Source organism: Rutidosis leptorrhynchoides, chromosome 3, assembly GCF_046630445.1.
Source record: "Rutidosis leptorrhynchoides isolate AG116_Rl617_1_P2 chromosome 3, CSIRO_AGI_Rlap_v1, whole genome shotgun sequence".
In the NCBI taxonomy this organism is placed as follows: Eukaryota; Viridiplantae; Streptophyta; class Magnoliopsida; order Asterales; family Asteraceae; genus Rutidosis; species Rutidosis leptorrhynchoides.
Genome location: NC_092335.1, coordinates 567,556,007 through 567,581,257, shown reverse-complemented (window position 1 = coordinate 567,581,257; position 25,251 = coordinate 567,556,007). Strand labels below are relative to the sequence as shown.

Genomic DNA, 25,251 nt, shown 5'->3' with positions numbered 1-25,251 from the left:
AATTGTGGTGGTCTCGATGGTTTCATGAAAGAAGAAAAGAGAAAGGGATTTGTATATGTGTGTATGTGTATCTCCTTTCTTTAAGAGATGTAAACATATATATGAACAAATATACTCTGAAATTTTAAGGGAAAAGAAAACAAAAGAGAAACAGTGAATTCAATGAATCTCTCAATTACATACAGTTTTGTGATTGATTAACTCCAATTCACGGGCGCTAATTCCTGACCAAAAGATATATTTTAATAATATTAATAATATAATATTTATTATAATAATAATATATAAAATATAACGTGTTCTACATAAATCTAATTTGTAAATATATGCTGACAGTTTTAATTCGAATAGGATATCGTTGTCCGTTGATAATCATGGGTGAATAAAAGTCTCCAGAAAATTTTCATATTTTTAAATTGACTCCATTTATTTATTCTGATCATTAAATGTTTGAAACCTGATCAAAAGGGCTCGTCTTATTATTTATTTTCAGTTACTAGTAGTATGCACGGAGTATTAAAACTCAATTCTTCCAAAGTAAAAATACTTTTAACCACTCTAAAATTTACGTAGTCTATTAATGATCTTACGTTTATTTTTAAAAATAATTTTGAATTAAATTTCTCTAAATAATAAACAAAACGTCCAACGATTATTACAATCATTAAATAATTATTTTTAATATACTCTATGCATATATTTATATTTATTTTTATATGTATACACATTTATTTACAAATAATGGTTCGTGAATCGTCGAGAATGATCGAAGGTCAATGAATATATGAAACAATTCAAAATTTTTAAGATCCAACCTAACAGATTTTTCTTATCGTGTCAAGAATATTAAATCGTATCGAGAGTTTCGCTTAAAATTAGTCGGAATTTTCCGGGTCGTTACAATTTTGTTTCCCAGCCCGAGCCTGCCGACTGATAACTATTATGCCTTATTGGGTGCATCAGTATACATGTGTATATACTTATGAGGCGAGCATGCTATCTAACAACTTATACGTCACTACTATCATCACTGCTTATCACAACCCACCGCTACTTATCGCTAACGCCACCACTCATTGCTACTAGTAATACTACTCATTACCATATCCCTTCTCATTCTATTCCAACGTACGTTCCTTAAGCGGCAAATCATTTTCATTATACCCACAAATATTACCAACCAACTTTGAACACATCGACGCGAACTAAACTTCATCTGTCCCCGCGAGACACACACGTCTAGGAGTTTGCACCAACCCTTATCGATTGAATATTAGATTTTGTTGAGTTGCCATTACACCTTGTTCATTTTCGTTTTCCATGAAATTCTTCACGAAATTGTTCTCACTCATCAATCTTAAACGTTTATATATACTGTCAACACCGGTGCTGATAGAAGCTTTAACGCTAGAGAATTTGGTCACAACGTTTATAACCATGTACCTTCCTTAGACAACGTATACTCTATAGAATTATTAAACTGAGAAGTTTAACCTCGTGGTTGAAATAAACTGGTTATCTGATGATACAACCGAGGTAGCTACGACCAAAAGGCTATTCGAATTCCTTTCACCAATGATAATGGTGTACGAAGAGGAGATCAATACACCATCATGTTGCACTAATTACTCGAAGGTCCAGAGGTACATGAGATGAGAACGTCTCGCAATTCTGGCATATGTGAGAAAAATTGAATCCGCATTTGAGGGGCGCGGAGATATCCTAACCGCTAGAAATTTTTCCTTAAGGTCCTCCCGGAGGAGTACCTGGTCTTCCACCTCACCGAGAGACGAATTTCAGGTTAATCTAGTGCCAGGTGCAGCCCCAGTGACACGCGCGCCATTTAGACCTTACCCCTAGAGCTATAAGAGTTGTTGGCTATGAATGCCAAGCTGAGGAGCAAGGTGCTCACATTGAATAAGAACTCCCCATGGTGAAGAACATCGGGGTTGTAATACTTTGATCCGTGTCTAGCGCAACCAGGTGAACTTTACGACCGAGGAGGTCATAGTTCGAGCTCTGGTCTTGTTTGTTAAAAAGAAGGATGGGCCGTGAGGTCAAACAGTTAAAGCAAAGCAAAATTCATATCATCAAGGTTCGGTGGAACACGAGAAGAGGACCAGAGTTCACGTGGGAGCGTGAAGATCAAATGAGACAAAAGTACCCGCAACTGTTTCCGGAGGAAACTACTTCAACGGACGTTCACTAAAATTTCGGGACGAAATTTTCAATAACAGGTGGGTAATGTAACAACCCTGCTTTTTCCGTCACTTTCGTAACTTTCTGTTAGTTAATTTAACGATGATTACTTGACGTTTTATGTGTTTATGTGTATTAAATACATACTTGATCCTTGGAGGGTTACGATAATTAATATAGGTTAATATTAATTTGAAAATATATTTCGGATAAAGAAATACGATTAAAACGATACGGTTGGATAACTGCTTTTTGAGCAACGAAACGCTGGGGTTTATTTTAATAATTATTAACTTTTGAAAAATATTTAATTTATTTGGTGTTTTAATAAATTAAACTTAGTGGATGCGTTTTAACGTTCGATTAACGTTCCGGGAATTCAGTACGGTTAACGGTAACTAGAAACGAGCCTCACGATCACTCGAATAACCAAAACGAGCCCCGTGTTACAATTTTGGTCACCACCTCAATTTACAAGATCATTTTGAGGGATATATCATATCATAATAACTCATATTAAACATGTATATTAATTAAATACGTTAATCTATAAATGAGATAAATCTAAGTATACAAAGTTAATTAGTACGGAGTACTATTAATAAAATTCATCTTCAGATCACAATAACACTAATAATAAATAATATGGCGAAATTAGATTTTTGGTGTCTTGGGCTACAATTAAAATTAATAATGAGTATAAAGTTATCTTGTTCCAAGTTCAAATAAAGTGATGAGATAAGGTAAAGTGGTGAATCTGTTAAGATATTGATGGAGTCAAATACCCATTCACAAATATACGCCCCTCATCCCTGACTTAGTGGTACACGATGAGTTAGTTTCCTTGGCCAAACTCAAAAATACATATTTAATATAATTGTATAGCACTATAGCATATCATCACATACCCTCATAAAAACACTCCCAAATCCAGTGGTATAGTTTAGAAAAATATATATAACAAACGATAAGTCGAAAAGCTCTAAAGGGATCGAGAAGTTTATGTGTCGATTTCGGTGCGAAGCCAGTTTAGTTTTAAAGGTAAGTTCTATCTTAACATGATTATGGAGATGTTATTAAACAATATTAATTACCTGTTGTCTATAATTCTTATAGAATTGAAACGAAAACAACCCAAGAAGCCATCAATCTTGGCTCATGGGTGGTGTACATTTGGGTTACTAAGTACATAACTTACTAATGAACCGAAATTTAAATATGAAATTTATGATATGGTAACATGCTAGTCATGACTACATAAATTGATTTAGAGTATAATAATTAAAAATAAATTAAAAGTCAAAAGATATGTACTAAATATATATATATATATATATATATATATATATATATATATATATATATATATATATATAACCTAATCAATTAAACTAATCCTAATCATGAACTAGTTGGCTAAAAGATGAAACCTAAACAACCATTAGATTGTTCTTATACTCTTGGATTGGAATTCTAACACCTAATATACCACATTACCATCTTCTTTCCTTATTAACATATCACAATCAATATTACATATGTAGATATATGCACTGTATGATTTAACATATGAACAACTCTACAACACCATCTTTTCCTCTTCTATTTCTGTTTACACTAGAACCACATACATATCCTTTTCTTTCTCCCATAAAAACTCACCATCATCGATCATCTTTTCTTCAAGAACACCCTCGATGTTTGCTTGATCGTTAAATTGATCGCATATCCGTGTTCCTCTCGACGAGCCCTACGTATCTATACCAACAATTGTATGATTAGGGTAAGATCTAAAAACTCTATTTTTCCAGATTTAATTGTTTATCATATGATTTAATTGTTCTATTGCTCAATTGGTCGCGTTTGTACATGTAATTAGTCGTTATATTGCCTGAATTGCGAGTTAGGGTGTAATCACGAATTGTATTGCTATGCTACTGGTTTTGTGACTTTGTTTTCTGTAATTGAAAAGTATTTAGATGGATAGCTATCGAAAAACTATTAAATTTTCTCACTTGAATCGCATGATTTCGTTTAGTATAGCCTAAGTTATGATCGTTTGAAGTTTCGGTATGTAATTATGCAACAAAACGAAAAGTGCAATTTGTGTGTTACGAATTGGCATGTGAAACTTATACCACTGGAAAGATAATTTAAAAACACACACTTTAGACTAGGATATCATGTCGTTTGCTCATGTGAAACCCGAGTTATGCTTGAATTAGTGTAAAAGTAGTTTTATACAGCACTTGCATGAAAACGACCTTGTATAATAAGATGTGTTAACTTCTGTGATTAAAGCTTTGCATATTTGAAATATACTCAAAAAGTACTTCATCTTTCATGTAGATATCATAGGCTAATTGTATCTAGATCTTTGGATAATCGCGTGCCAATGTGACTAGCGAGACTAGAATCGAATCTGTAAATTGCTCCCTGTTTTATACTCTGAGGATTGTGTTTATTGAATGAGCATGTAAGCTTCTGGAATATGAATTTTAACATGATATGTGACTTATTTTTAGTTTATTTCAATCTCTGAAACCTTATGCATTGGGCACAATAGAGCCATACTTTATGTAAATTCTGATTGAGCTGAAAAACCGAATATTCAACTTGCTTGAATAAACTGTACAAATTGGCTAAACCAAAAGTGCTCGATTTTTTATATGTGTTAGTTTAACTTGTTTGTGAACTATGTCCACTGGTATTGTATCAATTTCATGTTCCTAACTCCGGTTATAGCTGAAACCAAATCAGTGCGCGGTCAGAAACTGACTTGGTGAACCCCAAATGTACCCCTTCTGATTCCTGACTTTTAATTATTGTATGAGACCCTGGCCAGACTTTTTGGAATAGATTTTGAGTATACTTATGATCTGGAGTTTGCCATGTTTACTTGAATTTTGTACTATGAGATAATATGCTAAGTTTGCTACATGTACATGAACTTTGTGCACAACGATAAACTAAAATTGTGAAATTGACCAATTATGATCTAAAACGTGTTGTTTGACTTAGGTTTGACATGTTGACCAAAATTTGACATGAACCTACTGATGTTGAATTTAGTTGACTACTTTGACCAAGTTTGACTTTCGGTTTGACTTCGATTGACTTTGTTTGACTTGCATGAATTAGTTGACTGTATGTTGACTTCTACTTTGAAACGTGTCGATTCGAGCAATAAGACAACTTATACTATGAAACCACACTTGTTTAAGAAATATTTACTGACCAACCTAAATACATATACTTAGGTTGCATTACTCGGCTATAAACTGTACAAGTAAATTGTCCACTTTTCAATCCGAGCTTTATTCAAAGGTGAGTCTACAGTCTCGCTTTTTACATGTTTTCAGGGATGAGAATACACGCTGTTTTACTTACATTATCAAATGCTTTTTGTATTGACACGAGTACTATATCTGCATATTGAGTTTGTACACAAAGCCTCTAGCTTGAATACTTTAAATACCATCGGTGTAGGCACAATTTAGATGGACGGATCCGTTAGGTTGACAACCTCACCCGCTATAAAAACTGTGGTGCATTTATTTTGAACATAATACATTCGTACAAGTGTATAACATTTTTATGAGGTAAAGGCAGGTATATTGGATTCTATACTTGGATCATTGCTAGTATTCAGGTGCTCATAGATTATGCAAACGTTTCGCAACTTGGAGTTGTACTTGTAAAATCTCGTGGTCAAGGATCTTAAACTATTTTCTGATAACTGTTTTTCAGATACTATACAACATTATTTAAAACTGTAGTTTACGAACAAATGAGATAAAACTTGACATGGTATTGTCTACGAATATTTGAAACTTGATATGGTATTGTCTATAAATGATTGAAACTTGACATGGTAGTGTCAACAAACTTTTGAAATGGGACACGGAGTTGTCTACAAACTTTTAACATTGAACCTTGGTGGTCTTCCACTAATAACCGTTTTCGAAATGTATTTCTTAAACATACTGTATTGTTTACCTAAAACCTGTAGATTCACTCAACATTGTTGTTGATCCGTTTTGCGTGTTTTATTCTCAGGCATTAATTGTTTCCGCTGTAAGATATTGCTGTTACATAGAAGTCAAGCCAAGTACTGGGACTAGAGTTAACATTCCGTTAAAGGGATTTTTGACGGGGTGTTAAATAAGATAATAGTTGTCATGCATGTATCTAGTCATCATTCTAGTGTGAAAGCAAGTTGGAATTGAGTCAACATATAACATTGTGGGCTTGACCACCATCCAACATGAGGTTTACAGAGTGTTCAGCACCAACAGATAGCAAGATAACAGGATAAAAAACGATCGGTTCAAGGAGTCGAAATCGAACTTTTTTTTGAATTTACTAAATATATTTGTTCGTGTGCGTTGTTTTTTCCGGGTAGCCTTGTTTACTCTAGATGGTTTCGAATCTTTCTTCATTGTTTAGATTCATTACCCTCTTTTTTGTTTTAGCAGGGCAAGTTAGCTGCGATTATTGTGTTTATCGCTATAGCTTTTAGTTGTGAGCTCTTGATGGTTTGTTTTAGTGTCTCGGAAGTTGTTGTTTGTAAGTTGTGCAGGGTTTTCATTTTTGATGAAACGTCTTATCGTTTATAAAAGTTTTATCGTTTTTCGGGAAAAAACAAGATAACAAAAAAACTTAAAGAATGAAATCCGATATATTTGCTCCTATATTCAAATGATAAGGGAGTAAAAACATGCTCAATTTACGAAACTCCACTTTCATTCATATCTTAAAGAATTAAATATTTTACAAAATAGCTACTAAAAAAGTATTGCACCATAAAATAAAATAAAATTATTAAATAAAATAAAATTTAAATTATACATTATAAATTACATTTTAATTTTAGAGACTACAAATACATTTAGGGTGTGCTTGGTTTAAAAAGGAGAATGAGAATGGAAATGGGAAAGGAATGGTAATAGAAATGCAATGACCATTCCCATTACATTGTTGTTGCTTGGTTGCTAAATTGTAATTATAGTGATAAAATTATTATAACAAGAAATCCTAATAGACATTAGCAATTTACAGAACGTTCAATTTCATATTATGAAGACGGCGTTGATTGTTTGTTGACTCTCAATTACGTACAAATGGCATAAACTAACATCCATTAATCCCAGAAAACTCTAATGAGTATCTTTTTAAATTGAAATCAATAAGTAGTAAATGAGAGACATTGATTGGCACAATTGGTTCAACAACCCTCACATTTTTCTTTAGTGCATGGGTAGTTTAAGTTACTATCTTAGCAACTTGTATGTATTCTTGCCTTGTGTTTTCTTCGTGGTTTTGTAGCTCATTGTGCTAGTAGTGAGATTTGATTATATGTACTCGAGGACTCTTGTATTCGTTGTAAATTTCGTGGTGATTCAATAAAATTTGCCTTTCAAAAAAAAAAAAAAAAAAGACAAAAGAAAATTGAGAGACATATATTGATAAATGGACGAATTCATCTGGATACGTGGATAATTTGACTTTCAACTTTTATTGAGGTAAAGTATGTAAATGTGAGAGTTAACCTATTTTGAAAACATGGGAGATGTGCCTAAAAAATAGGGAAATGTGAGAGATGAGGAAAATAATATAAATAAATGGAAATTAAAAAGTAAACGTGTATAATGGGAATGTATTCCCCCATTTTAGAGAGTAATGACCATTAATAACTTTAAGAGAATGAGGAATTCCATTGTAAACAACCAAACAACCTCAATTATTATCATTATCATTATCATTATCATTATCATTCCCTATACTTCATTATTCCTAACTAAGCCTGCCATTAATTTTATGTGTGAGTATAGCATGTATATTTTTACAACATACATTTATTAAAGTACATGCTATTGCATGTGATTATTTAGTTTTTATAACCACATATGATTGACTATAAACACCAATCATATATATATATATATATATATATATATATATATATATATATATATATATATATATATATATATATATATAAAGAATAAGAATTGATTCTTAAAAAATTAAGTATGGTGTAATAAATAGGGTTAACTCAATAAAATTTACCCATATCATTTATTATGATAGTAAAAAAAATAAAAATTAAAAATTTATCCTTACATTTATTATTATCATAATCATAAGTATTTTAAAAATCTATATTTATCCTCTATATTAAACTATAGTAAAATTAGTAAAGATAGTAAAAACGAATATTAGTTTACCCCTGCAATATTTATGGTTAAAGGTAACCTTTTGATTACTAATAACCACTATTTCATAATTTTACTTTACTCCTATAATAAATAATAAATTATGGTTAAAGTTAAGTTTTAGATTACTAATAACCACTATTTTTTGATATAGGCTCAAATCAATCATTTCATGATCATTGTTTTAAAGATTTGGTACATTACATCATTGTAAGTTAAACTTAATTAAATAAAATTCAAAGTTATTATGAGCTTTTACTTACTTTTAACCATAATCATTATTTATTATAGGGGTAAAGTAACTTTTATTTTAATGTTATCTTCTATATCTATATAAAAATTGAGTTACGAGATAGTAAATGAGGTTTACTCCATAATAAATAATGATAATGGTACATGAGAATAAACTGTGGCCTAATAAATAAATGTATTTTATCTATGAGTATATTTATTACTCTATGGATTTTAAGCTTTGAACTATATGATCTTTGTACTTTGACTATGATAATATCCATATAAGCATTCTTATAGTCAATAAATATTGAATTTTAAATGATATAGTAATTTATAACAAATACGGAGTATGAAACATCACCATTTTTCTAACTCATAAGATGATGCAACATCTCATCAATTTGTTGCATCTATAAAATTAGTAATTTTTTACTCTATTCATGTCCACATTTAATAAACTGAAAAATCATGAATGTTAAAATATTGTGTCCAAACCATAGTTAATAAATGAAAAACTTGATGGAAAAAGAAATAAGGAGTTTATTCACCGAAATATAGCAACCGATAAAAAATATTTTAGTTGAAAACCATGTTTGTAAGTGAGTTTTATAATATACTTGGAATAGTCAAACTTTCTAAATGAGTGAATTTATGTGGCGATTATGATTAAAATCACATGTAAACATATGTGTTGATGTACACATTATGTTTGGATGTTAAATTCGTAGCTTCTTATACTTACTTGAGTAAGCAACTTTGTTTAAACATTATTGTTTACTAACAACATTCAAATGCAATTCATAGTTTATCCAGTAACTAATATTAATGGTAAATTATCAAAGTGTACAAAATTTAAGAATTCATAATCTTATTATGTCATTATTCAAATTTATCTTTATTAAAATTATTAAAACAAGTACGCAACATTATATATAACAACTAAGTGTAAAATGGTCATGATAAGAATTTGAGAGGTGAGGGTCTTTTTAATAGGATTACATTATTTTGCACTTTGCGAGATTTTGTTATAGTATATGCTTGCTAAATGGTTTACAAAAATTTGTAATAGCTTAATTATTAGTGTCGTCCTTACAAACTTTTCATCAGTCATGTTAAGAGAGAGTTTACTCATTGAATCTTTATGATGAAAAAATTTCATTGGCAAATCACCATTCTCGACTTCATCAGGAACTGGTTATCCAACGATTCATGAATATCAACATATTGAAACGTAGGACAAATCGTGTAACGCACGAGCTTTGCCAACTAGTATAATCAAGAAATTAAGATTCGCATAATCACATGTGATCATAGTACTAATTGACAGTAGCGATTTCAGGATCAGAATTCAATGGGATTCTCGTAAAAAAAATTCAGTACTAATTATATTTTAATGCTATTTTAGTAGTTGTTTACCTTGAAAAAATTACAAGCTAGAAAAATATATTGAGTTCGAGTAGTTGCATTTAATGGTGTCCTATACAATTAAAAGGATAAACTATAAATTCGAAAAATATATGGGGTCCTAACTCCTACAGTTAAATTTAGTGGTGTCATATAGAATTTAAAGGATATTTTCTACTAAAAATTTTCGAACTAGTGATGTTCCGTGACCCACGAAATACAATGTAGATTGATCGCATTTGATCAAACATCAAACAACAATAACTACGATCATGGCTGATGGTAGTTGTAATCACACGTGCTTAAATCACTATTTACCATATGTGATTATAATTGTAATCACTTTATCAAAAAAGGCTTGTTTCTTTTTATATATGGCTTTGAGTTTTGAAAAAGAAAAAAAAAAAAAAAATTAAAACCTTTGTGTTATAAAAGTTAAATTGGATGTTAATTTTATTATTATTATAGATATTGTATAGTAGATTTTTTGAGTATAAATATGTGTGTTATGAGTTTATAAAAGACACACTAAAATATACATTCTCTCATATTCTCTCTATATACTTATTAGTCTACAGTCAAGAACTAGGCCACTAAAGGTAGTTATAAGCCTACTGAATTATAATACGTTATCAGCACGAAGTGCTCCGTATAATCAAGGTTTATCTAAGCAAGCACACGTCACTAATCAAGGTAAGAAATTATCTAACTTTTATTAACTTCACTAACATTTATATTTATGTTATATATGGTCGGTTATACCGCCTGAATTATATTTCTGTAATCTAACTTTTATTAACTTCACTAACATTTATATTTATGTTATATATGGTCGGTTATACCGCCTGAATTATATTTCTGTAATCTAACTTTTATTAACTTCACTGACATTTATATTTATGTTATTTAAGTTATATATGGTCGGTTATACCGCCTGAATTATATTTCTGTAATCTAACTTTTATTAACTTCACTAACATTTATATTTATGTTATTTAAGTTATATATGGTCGGTTATACCGCCTGAATTATATTTTTCGTAATCTAACTCTTATTAACTTCACTAACATTTATATTTATGTTAATAAGACCTCATGATTGTACGCAACACGTCATTTGACAACACGGTACTTTATGTACGCAACACGTCATTTGACAACATGGTACCATGGGTCGAGATTAATTCCGATCAATACGAATACGATGGGGTCTTTATATGTTATCTAACATTTATGATTACTTATGCAATTAATCATTATTTATTTCATGCATACTAATGTTTATTCTTAAATTTATAATCTTAAAAGTTAAAATAAGAAAAGTAGTTTGTATTTTTATTAAAAGTAAATCTTAAAAGTTAAAATAAGAAAAAGTAGTTTGTATTTTTATTAAAAGTAAATCTTAAAAACTAAAATAAGAAAAAGTAGTTTGTATTTTTATTAAAAGTAAATCTTAAAAGTTAAAATAAGAAAAAGTAGTTTGTATTTTTATTAAAAGTAAATTTTAAAAGCTAAAATAAGAAAAAGTAGTTTGTATTTTTATTAAAAGTAAATCTTAAAAGTTAAAATAAGAAAAAGTAGTTTGTATTTTTATTAAAAGTAAATCTTAAAAGTTAAAATAAGAAAAAGTAGTTTGTATTTTTATTAAAAGTAAATCTTAAAAGTTAAAATAAGAAGAAAAAAAAATCTTGTCCTTTATATTACTCATACGCGTTTTGATATAGTGACTTTATTCGTTAACGTCAACTAACGACGTTACAACGGTCATATATACATAACGGTTGTTAACGTCAACTGACGACGTTACAACAACTATATTTTTTAAATATAAAATAAACATCTCCGTTTTCACATTTTCACAAATCAATCTTCATTTTTCAGATTACTACTCTCAAAAAATTATTGTAAAAATGATTCACACGAGGATGATTTTTCCTATTGTATTGGTCATATTAACTATCATCATTGTTGCTAATATACCACCGGGTGAACATATATTCTATCATGCCCTTGTGGTTTTATTATTTGAAATCATACCATTATTCTGTTTTTTGCTACTTATGAATTTAAAATGATTCTAATTTCATTTTATTATTTGTCTATGAATAGAAGTTGATTATGATTATGATTTATGTTATTCATCTTTTTGATAATAGAAAATGTCGAATTTGAAAAGGCTTAAATTTGCTCATTTAGAACAAGTGGGAACAACTACTTAACATGGGTTATAAATGTAGAAAAACATCTCGAATCAAACGGTATTTTAGAAACCCTGAATGAAAATAACAATTATTCCGAACAAGAGAAAGCAATAGTAAGTATTTTTCTTAGCAAACATATTGACGAGTCCTTAGAATCTACATATTATATGATCGAAAATCCAAGTGTATTATGAAAAATACTCAAAGATAGATACGATATTAATTATCAAAAAAAAAAAAATAATGGTGATCCATGAAAGAATAAAATTAAAGATATTAGTAGACGCTCTTATAAGAATTCTGGAGATTCTTATTAATGATCTGGTAACGTGGATCATCAGTCTAGTATTTCTTGAATACATGAACATCTTGTTTAGCTCTACAAATAAGTCACAAAAGAAAAGAAAACGAGAATGAATCTGTTGACAAATCTTGATTAAATTAACCCTGAGCTACCTTGAGACTTGAATGGTTTGAATTTTCTAAGATGCCTAGTTTTTTATGTATCACTCATAAATAAATGGTTTTAGACCATAACGCATATGTTTTATTAAGTGTTATCTTTTATGTACTTCAGATTATAACTTGTTTGCAGGTAATATAATTTGATTATCTTGCTGAAATATAACTCATTATTTGCTTATCTTATTTGAAGTTTTAGTATGAATCCTGCTGAAATACAACATCAATTAAATGGTAAAGACCTGTGTTTTGCAGATAGTAGTAACATACACACTATGATCAAATCTAAGAAATATTTCATTGATTTAAATCAAATGAAGGAATTATAAATACTATATCAGCTCTTGCAAACTTGATATAAGAAACGAAAAAGGAAAAATTTCATATTACCAAATGGTACGAATTTTTTGGTAAACAATGTCTTGTTTTCTCCAAAATCAAAGAGAAATTTGTTAAGTTTCTCTGATATATATCATAATGGATATGATTATCAGTCAATGATAATCGAAAATGAGAAATATCTATGTAGCACCGAAAAGCGCATATGATAAAAAGCGCATATGATGAAAAGCACAGCGCATATAATTAAAAGCGCATATAATGAAAAGTGCATATGACGAAAAGCGCAGCACATATGATTAAAAGCGTATATGGTGAAAATGATATATGATGAAAAGCACATATGGTGATTAATGAAAATCACATATGGTGATTAATGAAAAGCACATATAGTGATTAATGAAAAGCACATATAGTGATTAACGAAAAATACATATGGTGATTAATGAAAAGCACATATGGCGATTAATGAAAAGCACATTGAGAAATAATCACCAATGTTTCTTGAAAGAATTCAAGGGGATATATATGGACCAATTCATCCATCATGTGGACCATTTTTCTAATAGACGCATCTAACGCATGGTCTCATGTTTGTGTGTTATCAAGCCGTAATATGGCATTTGCAAAGTTTCTTGCACAAATTATTAAATTGAGAACACATTATTCTGATTACACCATTAAAAAGGATGAGACTTTATCATGCTGGTGAGTTAACATCTCAAGCATTTAATGATTATTATATGTCTACAGGAATTGTTGTTGAACATCCAGTTGCTCATGTGCATACACAAAAATTGGTTTAGCTGAATCAATAGATAAACGCTTGCAGCTAATAACTAGACAATTGGAAATGAGTACAAAACTCTCAATATTTATATGGGGACATGTAAATTTACATGATGCGACATTAATTCGCATTAAACCAAGTGCAAGTCATAAATATTCTCCATTACCAACTTAATTTTGGTCGATAGCCAAATATTTTCTATCTTAGAACATTTGGTTGTGCGGTTTATGTCCCTATCGCACCACCACAATGCACTAAAATGGGTCCTCAAAGAAGGATGGAAATATATGTTGGATATGAAACATCTTCAATAATAAGATATATTGAACCCATGACGGGTGATGTTTTTACAGCACGTTTTGCTGATTGTCACTTTAATGAAACATTATTCCCTAGATTAGGGGGAGAAATAAAAAATAAAGAAAATGATGTTTCATGGTGTGAACCTCAATTAATGTATCTTGATCCTCGCACAAAAGAATGCGAGACCGAAGTTCAAAAAAATAATGCATATGCAAGAACTTGCGAATAAATTTCCTGATGCATTTACAGATACAAAAAGAGTGACTAAATCATATATACCAGCAGCAAATGCTCCAGCTCGAATTGAAATTCCAAAAACTGGCAATAATGTCATTCTTGAGTCTTTGCCATGCCAGAAACGTAGGAGACCAATTGGTTCCAAAGATAAAAATCCTCGAAAAAGAAAATCAGCTGATAATGAGGTAAAAGAAAGTGTTCAAGAAGAACTACAAATCAATACTCCTTCTGCAGAGGAGATTGATGATGTCAATACGGAATTTTCAACCAATTATGCACATTCAAAAATATTATGGAACCGAAATGAAATGAAAAATCTTGATGAGATATTTTCATATAATGTTGCATATGACATCATGAATGATGATGATGATCTAGAACCAAAATCTGTCATAGAATGTCAAAATAGACATGATTGGGATCATTGGAAAGGAGCAATACGAGCTGAATTTGAATCGCTCAATAAAAGAAAAGTTTTCGGATATATCATTCTCACACCTAAAGATGTGAAACCTGTGGGATATAGATGGGTTTTTGTGCGAAAAAGAAATGAGAAAAATGAAGTTACAAGGTATAAAGCTAGACTTGTAGCTCAAGGTTTTTCTCAAAGACCAGGAATTGATTATGAGGAAACTTATTCTCCTTTTATGGATGCAATTACTTTTAGATACTTAATCAGCCTGGCAGTTTCTAAAAATTTAGAAATGCATCTCATGAATGTTGTGACTGCTTATCTTTATGGATCACTTGATAGTGATATATATATGAAGATACCTGAAGGATTTAAGGTATCAGAAGCAACCAATGCAAAACCCAAAGAAATGTACTCAATCAAGTTACAAAGGTCTTTATATGGGTTGAAACAATCGGGTCGCATGTGGTATAAACGATTAAGTGATTACTTGATAAGCAAAGGGTATACCAATAATCTTATTTGCCCATGTGTTTTCATTAAGAAAACAACATCCGGATATGTGATCATAGCTGTTTATGTTGATGATCTTAATATCATAGGTACAAATAAAGAGATCCATGAAGCCATTCAACTTCTAAAGAAAGAATTTGAAATGAAAGATCTCGGAAAAACCAAGTATTGCCTTGGTTTACAAATTGAACATATGCCTAATGGTTTACTTGTATAGCAAACAACATATACTGAAAAGATTTTAAAACGTTTTAATATGGACAATGCAAAACCATTGAGTACTCCTATGGTTATTAGATCACTTAATGTTGACACTTATCCATTTCGTCCCTGTGAAGATCATGAAGATATCCTAGGACCAGAAGTACCATATCTTAATGCAATTGGAGCTCTTATGTATCTTACAAATTGTATAAGACCTGGCATTTCTTTTGCAGTTAATTTGTTGGCAAGGTTCAGCTCAGCTCCTACCAAAACACACTGGAATGGGATCAAACACATATTTCGATACCTTCGAGGAACTACTGATTTAGGATTATTTTATTCTAACGAATCGAAACAAGATTTGGTTGGTTATGCAGATGCAAGTTATTTATCTGATCCACATAAAGCTAAATCTCAAAATGGATATGTATTCCTAAATGGAGGTACCGCAATATCATCGCGTTCTCAAAAACAAACACTTGTTGCAACATCATCAAATCATGCCGAAGTGATTGCATTACATGAAGCTACTCGGGAATGTTTTTGGTTGAGATCAATGACACAACTCATTACTGATTCTTGTGGACTATAACGCGATAAAAGTCCAACAACTATCTATCAAGATAATGTAGCTTGCATAACACAGATGAAAGAAGGGTATATCAAAAGTGACCGAACAAAACACATACCTCCTAGATTCATCTCATACACTCAAAATCTCATTAAGGACAACCAGATTGAAATGAGATATATTCAGTCCAGCAAAAACTCTGCTGACCTTTTTCACCAAAGCACTTCCAACTGCTATTTTCAGAACACACATTCATAATATTGGCATGAGGCATGTTCAGAAGATGTAACAAATCAGGCGTTGCCTACTTGAGGGGGAGTCAACTCTATGCTGCACTCTTTTTCCCTTAGCTAAAGTTTTATCCCAATGGGTTTTCTTTAGCAAGGTTTTTAACGAGGCAGTACTAGTTATTCTCTAATAAAATTGTCATCCAAGGGGGAGTGTTATAAAAGTTAAATTGGATGTTAATTTTATTATTATTATAGATATTGTATAGTAGATTTTTTGAGTATAAATATGTGTGTTATGAGTTTATAAAAGACACACTAAAATATACATTCTCTCATATTCTCTCTATATACTTATTAGTCTACAGTCAAGAACTAGGCCACTAAAGGTAGTTATAAGCCTACTGAATTATAATACTTTGTTTCTTTTTATGAGTGTGTTTGGATGAAATTAGCTGGAGCTGGAGCTTATAGTTGAAGCTGGAGCTTATGGACTAGAGCTGAAGCTGAAGCTTATTTTTAAAGTTGGTAGCTGGAGCTTATTATTTTTTATAAGTGTTTGGTAAACTAGCTGGAACTTATTTTCTAGTTCATAAGCTCTACTTTTTTTCATAAGCTACTAGAAGTAGCTTATTTTTTTTAGAGCTTATGATTTTCATAAGCTCTACTTTTTATGTTTACCAAACAAAGCTTATTACTTGGAGCTTATTAAAATCATAAGCTCAAGCTCGTATAAGTTCTCATAAGTTTCCATAAGCTCCTCTACCAAACACACCCATATGGCTTTGAGTTTTGAAAAAAAAAAAAAAGAAATCAAAACATGAAAATCTAAACTTAAATGATCAAAAAGGAAGATAAAATAAGTTCAGGGACCAGTCTTACACTGTACTGCATATATATTTCAAAATAGAAATTGAAATTTCTTAAAATCAAATATACAACTTCCCTCCTCAATGATATTTCAAATTCAGTAATTAGTAGTTTGATATCAAATCCGTCAATGGCTTCTTCGGAATCATTGAAACGCAACTGGTCCATTGATGATTTCGAAATCGGAAGACCGCTCGGAAAGGGCAAATTCGGCAGAGTATATCTTGCTCGTGAATCAAAGGTAATACCCAATTATCACATTATTAACTATGACTTACTTGAAATTAGGGTTCAATTTGGTCAATTTTGGTTTTAGTATATTTAGTAATGAATACTTTTCAAGCTTTGTAGCTATAAATATGTTTTACTTGAAACTAGGGTTAAGTGTGATCTATGTGATTTAGGTTTGTTCATAATAATTAAGTAATGGATACATTTCATATTATGCAGTTTTAATACGATTTATTTGAAATTAGGGTTCAGTATGATCAATTTGATGTATGCTGGTTTCAATTTGATCAAGTAATGTGTACATTTCAGATTATGCAGCTATAACTACAACTGTGATTTAGTAAAGTTATGGTTTAAATATGAGAAGGCTAATTTTTTTGTTTTGTTTGTAATTAGAGCAAGTATATAGTGGCATTGAAAGTGATATTTAAAGAGCAGATAGAAAAATACAGGCTGCAACATCAGCTTAAGAGAGAGATGGCGATACAAACGTCTCTTCGTCATCCACATGTTCTTCGGCTTTACGGATGGTTTCATGATGCTGAAAGGATCTTTTTGATTTTGGAGTATGCTCATGGCGGTGAGCTTTATGGTGAGCTTCGAAGATCGGGTCATCTTTCCGAGGAACAAGCTGCCACTGTAATATACCCATCTATCTCTCTATGTTACTCTCACACACACACACACACACACACACACTCTATGGTATGAAATATACGTTTGTTATTGATGATGAACGAAGGTCAGGTCTGGCTGCTTTTCTTCAACTATGTTAGACTTGTAATTAATGAATCACTCATTCCTGTCTTCTATCTAGAGGAATTTGTTCAAGAAAGGAACAAGTTAAAAATTACGTATTTGCTGAACCATTACAAACACAGTTGTTGTAACATTGTAACGAAGATGCATAAGCTAATAGGGTTTATTGGTTTAAAGTGTACTATACGTTACCTCTTTTACTATCGTATGGAGCGTACTTTCCTTTTGTATATTGTATATATTGAACCTAACAAATTCAGTCTTCTGTATGTACTTTTTCATTTCTTGCCCTTTTATTGTATGTTGTAACATACAATAGAATGGAAACATCGAAAGTGTACATTCAATAGACGGGATTGATTAGTGGTTACTTCATACAATAGTAATGGAGGTAAAGTATGATACACTTTGAAACGATATGCTAATGATAATGAACAAGCCAATTATCCTGCTAATTCACCCTAACACCAATTGGCCCATTCAGCCCACTATTTAGAAAGTTCGTCACATGAGGAATTAATGACGCATGTAGGAAGCAAATTATATGGGAAAAGTAGTATCAAACAGCCATGTGTAGTTATTATATGGGCAAATTTGTTTTGAGGTTTGACCTAATTATACATTATTTTGGTGTCATAAGCTTGGTCATGTGCTAAATGCTACTAAAACATAACTTACGAATTTGTACAGCATGCTCAACATTGTTGCAAGATAATCAGAGCACTTATTCGCAAAAATAGTATATAAACTCATCTTTTTTATTGGCAAGTAGGTAGTGTAAATTGCGAATTCCTAATATCAGTTTTCTAAGTGCTTTTATTGCTGGCATCTATAGTACATTGCTAGCCTCACCCAGGCATTAGCATATTGCCACGAAAAGCATGTGATTCATCGGGATATCAAGCCGGAGAATTTGTTGCTTGATCACGAGGTATGATAAGATGACCATCTTATGTACAATATTGGGATATTATTATTCCTCTTCTATAGTAATAATTGATTTAATATTAAGCTATTTTAATAAAAGAGGACTTCAAGATAAAAAAAAAAAAAACATTAGTACCTCTTCTTCCATGAGTTTTACAACATGAAGCCTTTTTCCTTTTGCAGCCCTTTTCCCTTTTAGGGATTAGGGTTTAGGGTATCTTAGTGTTTGAGAGATATCCTATATATTTGATTGTAGGGTCGATTGAAGATAGCTGACTTTGGATGGTCGGTTCAGTCAAAAAACAAGAGGCATACAATGTGCGGAACATTAGACTATCTAGCACCAGAGATGGTGGAAAATAAAGCTCATGATTATGCAGTCGATAATTGGACGTTAGGCATTCTTTGTTATGAATTTCTATATGGTTCACCTCCTTTTGAGGCAGACAGTCAAGCAGATACATTTCGCAGGTATGAAAGCCCTACAGCCAGTTTTATTCCTTACATGTGCAGGTAAATCATGGTAGCAAGTGGGTTTGTACGAAGGGTTGGGTAACAGGTTGAAACGTGACCAGAGATCAATTTCTGATCTGGGTCAAAATAAGCTGGGTTAACCTCTAAACACTTTTCAGTTCATATATTCAAGATCTGTTATAAACAGTTATGTATTAGTTGTGATCACAAAAAATAATATTTCAATTCACAATGAAAATCGTAATGTCATTCAATAAAATAATTTGAGAAGTTGTACTCATTAATAAGAGGCACTGCGAGACTGTTAAACCATTTGAACCCTTTCACTTTTGCCATTCTTTTCCTTATGTGACCAGTTTGAGATAACACAAAATTAAACATACACATTTATTAGTAAATTGGTAAAAAGATCCCACCTTTACTAATTAACCTGCTTATTGATGAATCATTTTGTTATCTACATAGGATTATGAAGATTGATCTCACTTTTCCTTCTACCCCCAATGTTTCGGATGAAGCTAAAGATCTCATCACACAGGTAAGTTCGTTTAACCATAAATCCACCTATGCGAGTCTTGTGTATTTATATTTGTCATAATATAATATAGTTTGAACGATTGCAGCTTTTAGTGAAAGACTCTGCAAAAAGGCTCTCCCTTGATAAGATCTTGAAGCATCCTTGGATTATCTTGAATGCCGATCCTAACGGTACATGCCATAAATAAAATTTCTGGTCATGTTCAACTTGATTGTTGCTATGAAGAATTAACACAAACTAACTTTAGCTTCAATGTGCTATAGTTTGGTAGCTTATTGTGATTTCAATCAGTATTACATGTGGTTATATTAACTTATATGATATTTTTACTCGTGTTAATTCAATATTATCATTATATTTGCTTCCTCTTCTAGCTTGTCATTGCTTGCTTTATAAATGGTAGAAAACAGGTTTTAACACAATAATTTGTGTGTCAATGTGTTTCAGAGTCTTGAGCAAAATGTACAAAATGACACATTTCAATTTATTATTACTAATACAATGTACACGATAAAGCAATGTACAAATATAATATTTTGCTAACTGATATTTTGCTAGTACAATGTACACGATAAAGCAAATACATCTAACGTTAATTCTATACGAAGATGATAATGAACAATATACTATAAGAGGTGTATAGACTACTTCAAACGCAGTATAAGTATAACGTATTACACAAATATAATATCAATATTTATGAATTGGAAAAATGATCATATTAACCTGTTGAAAAAGGATGCATGATATACCATTAATTCAGGTAATAGACTACTTCAAAGACACTCTGTACTCTCTCTTACTATTTCTATATTGAGAAAAAGGTGGATCATAATCTTACACTTGATTGTTACATTTTTACTAAAAATAGTAGTAATAATACATATTACTGTATTGTTCATATTACTAAAAATGATCATATTACTGTATTGCTCTGTGTATCACATTTCCTTTAGTGTTCTACCATTCTGAACTTTGTTTTCTCTTTGTTTCTTGAGTTCGATCATATAATGGCTTCAACAAAACGAACATTTAGAATGTTCGTAGAAGAAGAGCTCGGTATATTCCCACATTTCGTTGTATGGGCTATTCTTGAATGGATGTTAATAATTTCACTTTACCTTGATAATCTCCTTTCAATTATTTCCAACAAATTCGCTGATGTATTCGAATTAGACCCACCATGCGTGTTGTGCACACGCGTTGATCATGCCATTTGTGGCAAGAATCCTAATTTGTACTACAACGAATCCATATGCGAATCTCACAAAAAAGACATATCATCGTTAGCGTATTGTCATGTCCATAGAGAATTATCCGATATTCGAACCATGTGTGAAGGTTGTCTTCTTTCGTACGCAGTTGAAAAAGAGTCGGATGATAGTGATAGTAACTACGAAACAGATAACGATGATGATAATAATAACAAGAAATTTCTAAAACCGAAAAAGAAGAATGTCGATCATAGTAAAATCGACAAGGTGATTGAACCAGGTTTATGTTCATGTTGTGGTGACTCTTTGAAGCCAAAAGAACCTAATAAAGAGTTTTCTAGAAGCTTATCGAGTCTTCGTTCGTCTTCGTTTTTCCCAACAACTCCTCGAGCGGTTTCATCTCCAAGGGCGTTTTCGTCATTAGCACCAACATCGTCCCCTAGATCGTATTCTCAATTAGCACCAGCTTCTCCTAGAACATATTCATCATTGTTTCCCAATTCTTCACCTAGGACAATTTCTTCACTAGCACCAATGTCACAAAATCGGGTTACTGATCTCAAGTTTGTATCCGATAAAGAACCCGATATGCCCGAGGACCAACGTGGATCAAACGTAAACGTAAAACGTGAAATGAACGAAGACGTTTTCAAAACGCCTAGTAACATAAAAGGAAACAAGTTATTTAATATCCCTTTATCAGAACAAGTTTCAAACAGTCCAAGAATTGGGATTAAGCCACCAAAGAAAACTCATTTCGATAAACTCGATTTATTTTCAGAACCCATCGAAGAATCATCAACAACAACAAATGGTTATTCAATTCTTCAACAACTAAAGAAACAAGTTGGTGATAATAAAAGAACACTTATCACATTATTTATGGAACTCGATGAAGAACGTAGCGCAGCTACAGTTGCAGCCAACAATGCAATGGCTATGATTACACGTTTACAAGCTGAAAAAGCCGGTGTTCATATGGAAGCATTGCAGTATCAAAGAATGATGGATGAACAAGCTGAGTTTGATGAAGAAGCTATTCAAATACTTAAAGATTTACTTCTTAAAAAAGAGGAAGATGTTCGAGTTTTGGAAGCTGAACTTGATACTTATAGAGACCGTTATGGAGAAATCAAGAAAGTTAATAGTGATGGTTATGAAGAATATTATGATGATTTGCAGACACGATCTTTATCATCTTCTGTCGAGAAATTGGATTCTAATAGCGTTGTAGAAGATCATAATGTAAAGGGAAACAATGAAGAAACGTCCATAAATTATGAAAGTGAAAGATCACATCTTTTTGAAATGTTGAAAGATTTTGAAAAGCATGTTCATTCATCTTCTCAAAAAGAGCATAAAGGCGATAGTAATGAAACTACAAGTATGTAAAAAGGCTAATGATAAATCCAACACTAAAATTGTTAGATCAACCATATTATACATTGATGAATTGTAATGTACAATTCATCATTGCATAAAAATAGTGGATCTATCGATTTTAGTGTTGGATTTATCAACATCTATGTAAAAAACTTGTACTTATATTATTAGTTGTCTGCTGATAATAAGTAAATGACATGAAATTGTCACCTTTTTTAACGAATTACTTGAAATTTTTTGAAAATGTTAATTAGCAGGTGAAGGAGATAATGCGTCACTTAGGAGGGAAGTGAATATATTGAGGGAGAAACTGGCGACGATTGAAGCTGAGAGCGGATTCTTGAAGAAGACTGCAATGGCGCTCGAAAAGGGTGATGAAGGAACTAAGTTACTTACAGAAATAGCTGAACATCTTAGGAAGTTGCAGAGGTGATCAAGTTGAAAGTTTGATGATATTATGGTTGTTTTTGGAAAGATTAGCTATAAAGCTATAGCGTTGAGTTAGATTTGCAAGCTGAAGTAAGTTAAATTTTGATGTTTAGTTAAAAGCTCTGAAATGATTTTTTTTTTTTTTTTTTTTTTTTTTTTTTTTGTTGGATGTTAGTTTGAATTAGTTATTTTTTTTCATAAATCGGAGATTAATCTCGTTTCTTTCTGATAGGAACTTAATAGGATAACATTCATGCTGTTAACTACATGTAAATTAGGTGCACTCTATGGTGACCAAGACCAAATATTTAAATAGGTTGACATATAACTCGGTGACTCGTTTTCGGTGTAAGAAAGAAAAAAGAACGCTAGATAAACATCATTTTACTAAAAAGAAATCAATTGAAATGTAACAGATATCATGACGAACATATTTAGTATGAACGAGCTAGTCTTGTTAATGAAAAACTTACGATGGCGTTGATGAAGGCTATGATTTTTTCATCCTCCGATTCGGACTCTTAGTAGGCGATGGTTTGGGTTCTTGGTTTTGGCTGGCGATTGACAGGCTTTTAAGAATTCGAGTAATGATTCTGGGATTGACTTCTTTCGTGTTTTTTAGTTCGTAAGAATTTTTACGGTATTCTAGTTTGGGTTTGCTGGAGTTTAGGACATGGTCTTCGGGTTAGTATTACTGTGACGTTTTGATCAGGGGCGTTTCGGACATGTGCAAAGTGTGAAGTCGCGCGGAGCCTAAAAATTTTAGGTGGCCTAAAATTATGTAAATCCTTTATAATACTCCCACCGTCTCAAATATATAACTTTGCATCGATCGCCTGACATGTGTATTGTATTTGTAAACGTTTATAATACTCCTACCGTCTCAAATCTATTGTCTTTAAATAAAAAAGATAAATTTTAAGAAAATATGATTGTTACATGTATTTTTTTTGTTAACTTTCCAATATTACCCTTTATTTTTTACATATATTTTTCTCTTATATGTATAAAATATAGGTAGAAAAGAACTTTATCGCATTATTTTGGACAATAGAATTGGGATATCCCAAAAAAAATTAATTCAGAACATCTGCAAAAAAATAAATAAAAAATTAATAAAAATTGGAGTAATGGACAATAGAAATTGAGATATATATAGTGAAACTTATATTAATACAAACAATTCCATGAGGCATTATCTTTTAACTAGTTTGCATCAAATCTACAGTTTCTATTAAAATCCTATAACAATGATGTCATTATTAGACATATTCTTTTGTTAAAAAAAATTCAAAAACAAAAGAAAAAATCTAAGCATGGTGGGTGATGTCATTAATCTAAATAACTTTGAATTAAAATTAAATCTTATTAATTAATTGTTGTTATTAAATCTTATTAATAATTATTTTAATTATTAAAATTATACAATTTTGAATTATTTTAATTAATTATTTTAAATTGAGTACGAGAAGGTATAAAAGTTAGGCGGAAGGAAACTAATTCTAAATTTATATTTTGATTTACACCTTTAAAATATAAATGACACAATCAAATATTATCTCTTATGATTGGATGTAGATTATTTAATATACATTTTAGGTGTTTGATAAAATGTTCAGCTGACAAGTTTCTTAGTCGGACTCTGTGATTTCACGGGTCATTAAATTAAATGATTTTAGCATTTACGTTCACTTAATACCTAAAACATATCATTAAACTGTTTCATTTAAACAAACTCGTGATTTCACGGGTTATTTCACTAGTTTTATTTATTTCTCTTTAGATAATACTAGATTTTAAGAGCCCGTGCGTTGCACGGCAGCTCTAAAAATAGTATTCGAAAACGTTAGTATTGATACTTATTAGGTGTATGATACAATTACAATGACGAAACCCTTCATTATTGACAAGATTTGTATCGAAAACAAAGATATTGAAAATATTAGTATCGTAAACGTTATTAATGAAAACGGTTGTTAACTACTAACTACATCATTTTAGAAATTCATCATGTGCATATACTCCATTGGAACAAATACAAAATAATAATAATAATAATAATGTTTTTTGTTAGTGCATAATACAGTGTTTATGTAACAATATAAACTGAATA

The 25,251-nt window shown here is 31.1% G+C and overlaps 2 protein-coding genes across 3 annotated transcripts; both read left to right on the top strand.

The window, feature by feature from the left end:
* Positions 1–17,313: 17,313 nt before the first annotated feature.
* Positions 17,314–20,410, top strand: LOC139898618 (serine/threonine-protein kinase Aurora-3-like). Of its 2 annotated transcripts, XM_071881372.1 has the most exons (6): positions 17,314–17,424; positions 17,811–18,053; positions 19,009–19,104; positions 19,357–19,571; positions 20,040–20,112; positions 20,198–20,410. In XM_071881372.1, the coding sequence occupies exons 1-6, from the start codon at positions 17,314–17,316 to the stop codon at positions 20,297–20,299; spliced, it is 840 nt and encodes a 279-aa protein (XP_071737473.1). In that variant the 3' UTR covers positions 20,300–20,410. The 2 variants fall into 2 exon arrangements, with proteins under 2 accessions (XP_071737473.1, XP_071737474.1); XM_071881373.1 differs by lacking the exon at positions 19,009–19,104.
* A 712-nt stretch (positions 20,411–21,122) lies between these two features.
* Positions 21,123–23,323, top strand: LOC139902092 (probable myosin-binding protein 6). The gene is made up of 3 exons (XM_071884747.1): positions 21,123–22,710; positions 22,973–23,138; positions 23,314–23,323. The coding sequence occupies exons 1-3, from the start codon at positions 21,123–21,125 to the stop codon at positions 23,321–23,323; spliced, it is 1,764 nt and encodes a 587-aa protein (XP_071740848.1).
* The last annotated feature ends 1,928 nt before the right edge of the window (positions 23,324–25,251 follow it).